Source organism: Camellia sinensis, chromosome 12 (genome assembly GCF_055761805.1).
Source record: "Camellia sinensis isolate YWXY chromosome 12, ASM5576180v1, whole genome shotgun sequence".
Lineage (NCBI taxonomy): Eukaryota > Viridiplantae > Streptophyta > Magnoliopsida > Ericales > Theaceae > Camellia > Camellia sinensis.
The window spans coordinates 173,042,150-173,048,993 of NC_138972.1; the positions used below are offsets into that span (position 1 = coordinate 173,042,150).

The 6,844-nt window shown below is 33.9% G+C and overlaps 1 protein-coding gene across 1 annotated transcript; it reads right to left on the minus strand.

The window, feature by feature from the left end:
• Positions 1-366: 366 nt before the first annotated feature.
• LOC114322290 (F-box protein SKIP31) lies at positions 367-5,178 on the minus strand. Its single transcript, XM_082896684.1, is given in 8 exon segments — positions 367-631; positions 758-932; positions 1,484-1,594; positions 1,837-1,912; positions 3,102-3,175; positions 3,315-3,626; positions 3,750-4,522; positions 4,670-5,178. Coding segments are annotated over 6 exon segments (675 nt in total). The 5' UTR covers positions 3,387-3,626; positions 3,750-4,522; positions 4,670-5,178; the 3' UTR covers positions 367-464.
• Between the last annotated feature and the right edge of the window lie 1,666 nt (positions 5,179-6,844).

The window sequence follows — 6,844 nt, forward strand, 5'->3', positions numbered from 1 at the left end:
TCACATTTCCTATTCACAAGACAGACAAGCAATAGAACTAATCCCTTGCAGTTTCTGACTTTCCCTACAGTTTAGCTGTGCACTCGTGATGGTACACTGCATAGAGACCACAACCCATTCTGTTGATTGAACACACAATAAAAAAATACAGTCCCCACTATGATGCTCAAAAGAATCAAAGGATTTGGCATTCAATTTCCCTTGTAATTATTCAGATGTGCTTGTATATAGCCTCTCTAAGTCTTATAGTTTTATTCCCTGATATCAAGCATACTTACTGTGATGGAACACATGATGCACTCAAACCTCATGACTATAAAATGACTATGGACAAACTGAACGATAGCAGTCTTGTAGCGTGCACTGTTTTAGAAATTGTAATACTAAAATGATATTATAGTTCATGGACTGTTATGGTGCACAATGAAAGTCAGGAAACCTCTGAAATTAAAAGCGTAAGTGTGCTATATGACAAAGGACACCAAGTACAAGTTAAAGGAGATCTCTTTTACAGTGTCCGGCTCCATTTCAGATGGTGACAGTAATAGATCAAAGCAGTGCCCAGATATTGTACAAACCAAAAGCACATTTGTAGGGTCCAAAACAGCTTCTCTGCATGTATCATCACAAACTGCATGAACAAAGAACATAAACCAATAAACTTCAATCAAGTTATGTATAAAAATCTATGCAATTGTACCAAATTTACAAACAAGCAAGGTTGCTATATTCAACAACCACAACTAGTGATGCATACCATGGACCTGTCCGGTCTTCTCACAAACGAATACATCTCCAATTTGATAATAAGAACATGTTTCTCCAGAGCAATCATGATTGGGGACCACCTTATCAGTTAGGCCTCTGCTGCTTTTCCATATAGATACTTGATCAGCAACAGTCTTATCAAGAATAATCTGGTCATCATTCACCTTCAGATACACAAGAAAAATAAATGATAAATGAAGGAAATGCCTTTGTCTTATTGTTATGAGCCTCATTTAAAGAAGTCATCCTGCTATGCATGGTGCATATACACTATAGCAACATCCCAGCTCCACTCCCCCCCCCCTCCCCCCCCCCCCCCCCCCCCCCCCCACACACACACACACAAAACACACACACACACACACAAAAAAAAGAAGAAGAAGAAGATAAAAGCAGTCTTTCCAAAATGCGGTCTAGTAAGCGACAATTCTGAGCCAAACAACATGTATGTGAAAATTATGACAAAAAAAGTAAACCTCCGATAAGCTTCCAATAGCATTCTTCATCCGAGAGAGAGAGAGAGACTTGTTCAGGAGGGGGATAAATCAAGCATACCACTAACAGATTATTGTCAAGAAGTCTGCTATAAAAAAATCCTATATCGTCCCATAGATTTGTATGAAATGTACAGAAAAGAAATGAAAGTGATTCCCCATCGCCCCCGTAAAAACACATAAAAGGCAAAAGTTTCAGCCCAACAGCTACCCTTGTTTACCTGAGAAGGGAGAGGTGCTTGGCTTCATTTTGCTGCCTGCATTTGGATGTAATACTCTTTGAGCTCAGAGGGGCAATACCTAACAAATTCAACCATGTCCTCTCCATCACGCTGCAAGAAAGTATTTCTTGTAAACTATAAGTTTCTTAATCTAGCTTTAACAAGGAGCATCAAATGGGTCAGTTAAAAGAAGTTCAAATCAGACTTGGAGAGGAGAGACACAGTACACGAAACTCATAGGCCAAAGGGACAAGTTTCTATAAATAAGAAGGGCCTAAGTTATGAAACATCAATGTTTAATATGATTTTGATATGCTCAACAACAACGATATTTAAGTAGACCCGAAATATACCTGAATGTAAAGCTTTTATCAAGCACACTCTAGCAATTTTTTTGTAGGGGGCAGCAGACCCCATCGCATACGGTACCTATAAAAAAAATTACTAATGCATTATCAAATACATATCTGTTTTAATACACACATACTGACAGATTTATATGTGCAAAAATCAACTCAAACATTAAAACAAAATATTTGGCTGCCATGATAGAAAGTCCTAAAAGAAATGTGGAGGCTTTGTATGTATCCTGATGTATTACTGAGTTTTGACAATGGCACAGTGAAGTTAATAGGAGAGATTAGATCACCAACTGCAATATTCCTTGGTGAAAATGTATGCTTTACGAACTAGGGGATATCATCTAACAACCATAAGCATTACACACAAGCACAATACACATGCAAGTCAAATGAGCAGAACCAACATTTGAGAATCCAATAGGTCTACTAAGACATTTAAGATAACCGCTAAAACCAAATACTTTAAAAATCCTTCTAAAGATATTGCATAATTTAGGAAGAAGATACAAGTTTCTGACATAGCTGTTAGCATTTAACAAGGCAAATACAACATGGGATGTTCTTCATGTAGGAAGAAGATAACCTAAAGAGTTTAAAAGCTTGAGCCTCAACAATACATGATTAGGAATTCACTGGAGTGATATTCCAGCAACAGACATGCACACGCGCATTTTGTGTGTTATCTACAAAAATCTTTTAAAGACCATGTCCCTCAATTCTTATAGCCATGAATAGATAGTTTCCATTCAGAAAAGTAGAAACTAATGGAATGTGTAATTATATCCCCAACCAAATGCATAACTTCACATGCATCCTTTATGTATTCTCTAGTCTAGACTCTAGTTCAAACCATAGAGAGACATCACAAAAGCTGGACATTTACCACAAATGACGGAAATAAGCCAAATTTGATGGAAATCAACAATGTAGTTGGAGGTCTCATTTGACAAAGAAAAAAGAAAATATTATTTTAAAACAAAATTTTCATTTACAAACTTACGAATTCTGATGAATAAGCATTCATAAAAATTGATTTGATTCATGGCCATTAGCAAGTTTTTGGAGAAAAAGAGAACACTGTGACAGGAAAAAGCTTTTTATACACATCATATATTCTAATTGAAAAAGCAATCAATAAATACGAAAATGTTTTTTCTTCTCAAACTTGAAAGAATGAAACAATGTAGGAATTCAATAAAAATTCAAAACCAACAAAAATATATATAAAAGATGATAAAGAAAAACTCATCACTCACAAGCGACGCCACAAAGACTCATTTGAAGCTGCAAAATTGAGAAATCTACAAACCAGCCCGCATGAAACAAGATCCTGCATAGATTGCCATCATACAAAATAACCCAGATCATAAAACCCCCAAATCTCTAAAAAAAACAAAAACAAAAAACAATACTTTTGCCCTAATATACCAAAAAAAAATTGGCCCAATAATATACATACAGACTCGTACCTCAGAAGAGAGGAATTTGAGGATGTGATGGAAGAGTTCAGGAGGGATCTTGCTGAAGAAACCAGTCTCCATCCTCCTCGGTGTCACTCTGATGTTGAATCTATCGCTACTACCACAATTATCACTCTCTAATATTCTACTCTTCGAAGGAGATGAAGCTTGAAATTTCACAACCGATTTCTCTTCGCCTTCATTGTCCCCCACACGCAACCTCTTCGATTGTCTCTCCTCCTTTCAATTTTCGCCTCTTCCTGAACCAAATCCCCAAAAAATGACCTAATCTACACATGCATATGATTGCCTTGCAGTAGCCTACAAAATGAACATTATTACTTTTTCCCACAAAATAGAAGCTAACTGTTTAACCACTAATTCAACATAAAAAATAAACACAACTATGTATTTGTGATGCATTATGCATGTGCGCATTAGTACATTGAAGTTGATGCTCCATCCACAGATGGGTCTTGCTGGGGTTGCTCTACTCTTGGTTCTTCCTCTCATCAGCAATTTCAGCAGCTTGGGCACTTTCAGGATTATAACCCAGCGGCCGGACATACATAAAGCTCACAGCCTTCATCATTTTCATCTATACACCAAGTCACACACACCGCTACATCAATAGCTTAATCCTTCATGGAAGTGTGTTAGAACAAGTTCAAATCCAAGAGCATCTCCAATCCTAACTCTCTTTTTTCACGAAATTAGAGTAAAAATTTGTTTAAAAGCTTGATCTGGTATGGAACACTCCAATCCTTCTTCTTTTTTTCATGAAATCTTTTTGAAAAGTTGCAAACTTATCCTAAAAATCTGTTTTAACCTTTTTTATGAAAGAAAATCGTCTCCAATCTTTGTTCTTCTAAAATTTTTGTCAAAATCAAAATTTAGTAAAAATATGACTTTTTGGAACTTTGATGAGGGATTTGGTTCATCCTTCATTTGGTAAAAATTTCGCCTATGCTCTGATTTGATACAAGTTCAATGAAATGATTAGAGCTTACTTTTAGCTCTTTATTCATCAAATTCAGAGAAACTCAACAGCATTCATTGTCTCCATATATCCAATAAGTCAAAGGTAACTAGTGAAATCACATATATATATATACATTTCATTTATGTGAATTTAAATCTGGGTATACGTGATTACCTTTTCTTTCTCTTTTTTGGAGACGAGCAGCCTGGCAGAAGAATTCCTGCTCATGGGCAAACTGCAAAGAGATAGATTTGGGGGAGATAGTTAAAACAAAGAAATGGGTTATTGAATTGAAGAAAATTGAGAAATGGGTAATTGAATTTAAGAAAATTTAAGAAAATTGAGAAATGGGTAATTGAATTGAAGAAAATTGAAAAGAAACCTCGTGGGCTACTTCTTCGGCGCGGCGTTCGCGCTGGACGTGGGTCTGTTCGGCGATCCATTTGCGGCGCTGGTTGGGGTAGGAGAGAGGGTGCCATGGCTTCTGGTTGAGGTAGGAGTGAGACCCCGCGGTGCCCGATTTGGTCTTGAAATCAACGTCACCGCCTTTGTCCGAGAACCTCTTGCACACCCTCAACCTTCTTCTTCTTCCTCCATCCTTCTGTGTAGCCTTGATTTTGGTCATGTGCTGATTGATTGATTTTTATCAGATGAGAGTCGCAGAATCTGAAAAAATCCCTAGACTTTACGGGCTCGCGCGCGCGCACACACAAACACACAAACACACACACAGGAGTTATATCATTATTTCTATATTGGAAATTCTTCCATGTAAGCTCAGATTTACATGGGTATGTATGCGTATATATATTTCGAATTTGTGTTTGTGGTCGATACGATCTTTCTCGCCTGAATCGAGACTTTTCATTTCCACAACCCATTTCCAGAATCTTATCGCGAGTGTTTTCATTTCCAAGACCCATTTCCATTAACTTATCCTGCGTTAGTTCAATTGAACTGGTCGTTCTGACATTTTTACTCCAGTCACAATTTCTCTGACCTGATTGAACTTTTCTATTTTTCAGACCGCTTCTTTTTGATTGTCCCAACGCCTAGTTGACCGGACTGAACTGCTTTGCTGATCTGTTTTACTCCGGCCAGAATTACCCACAAAAATGTCTACACAAGAAGGCGATCTTTGGTTGGACAATCTAAGTCCGAGCTTCTTCGACGGTGACTTTCTTCTTTTTTTTTATTCATTTTTTTTTTTTTTGATTCATGTTCGACGGTGACTTTCTCCTTCGTATATTTTACGAGTTTTGCTTTATTTAAGGGTTTCTGATGTAGCACCATAGCAGTAGTGTCTTATTTTATTACGAGGAATACAAAAAAATGCCAATCAATGTAGTTTTTTTTTTTTATGTTATATTTTTTTTATAACAAATAAATCATATATGATAGTATAAGAAAACCTAATAAATTAAATTCACAAAATCATAATAATGAATATAAAATACAACACAGGCCAATACAAAAAATCTCTTATAATAAATACAAACACAATGAATCAAATTCACGCACATAAAAAGATTCGAAGTACTAACTTCTTAGAAAATATATAAAAGTTTTCAACTGTATATTTTTGCAAAATTTTCACATCCAACATATGTTTCATTTCATCAATTTATTTATTTATTTAGGATTTTTCAATTTTTTGATATCTTCTTTGATTCCATATTTTATCTTTAATGATAAATTATATTTTGTCCCCTTTTATATTTGATCACTTTATCATTTTGGCCCTCAAAATTTTTTTTTTCTTAATTTTTATTCAAAATTAGACAAAAAGTGCTATGTTGTTAACTGCTACATGATAAAAAAAATATATTATATTGAGATTTAGGTTTTCAATTACTTTTTTACACTACGTGGCTATAAATATGTCATTTTTTTTTTGTTTAATTTTAAAAATAAATTAATTTTTAAAATAAATTAGAAAAAAACTCATGAAAAGGCAAAAGTGGGGGAAAAAAATTGAATGGCTGAAATGAAAAAAGTGACCAAAATAAAGGGCAAAGTGTAATTTGTCCTATCTATCATTTATTGTTTAATCACGGTTAGCTTCACTCTGACCGTTGTTTAATTTCGGAAAAGTTTTATATACACCAATGGTACATTGTATGTAGTCTAATTATATCATTTTCTTATTTAATTTTGATTTATTTTTTTTCAGTTATAACATTATTTTAATAATGATTTATAAAATTTTAAATTTTCTTATTTAGTTATGATTAATTTTTTTAATTATATCTCATGTTATATTGAATTATAATATATATTTTAGTTATGACTCAAAAAAATTAAAATTATACTATTTTTTTAGTATTATTATATGTATTAATTAGTATACTGACATATATTATGATATTATTGTTGACCTTATCCATTATTAAGAAAATGGTTAAAAACTAAATTTTTAACTTTTTTTTTTTTGAAAAAAATATATAAAAAAATGTGAAAAATAATATAACTTGAAATAAATTAAAAAGATAAAAAATAACTTTTAACCTACTCCTAAAAAAAATAAAACATATATATTAACATATAGCATACCAAG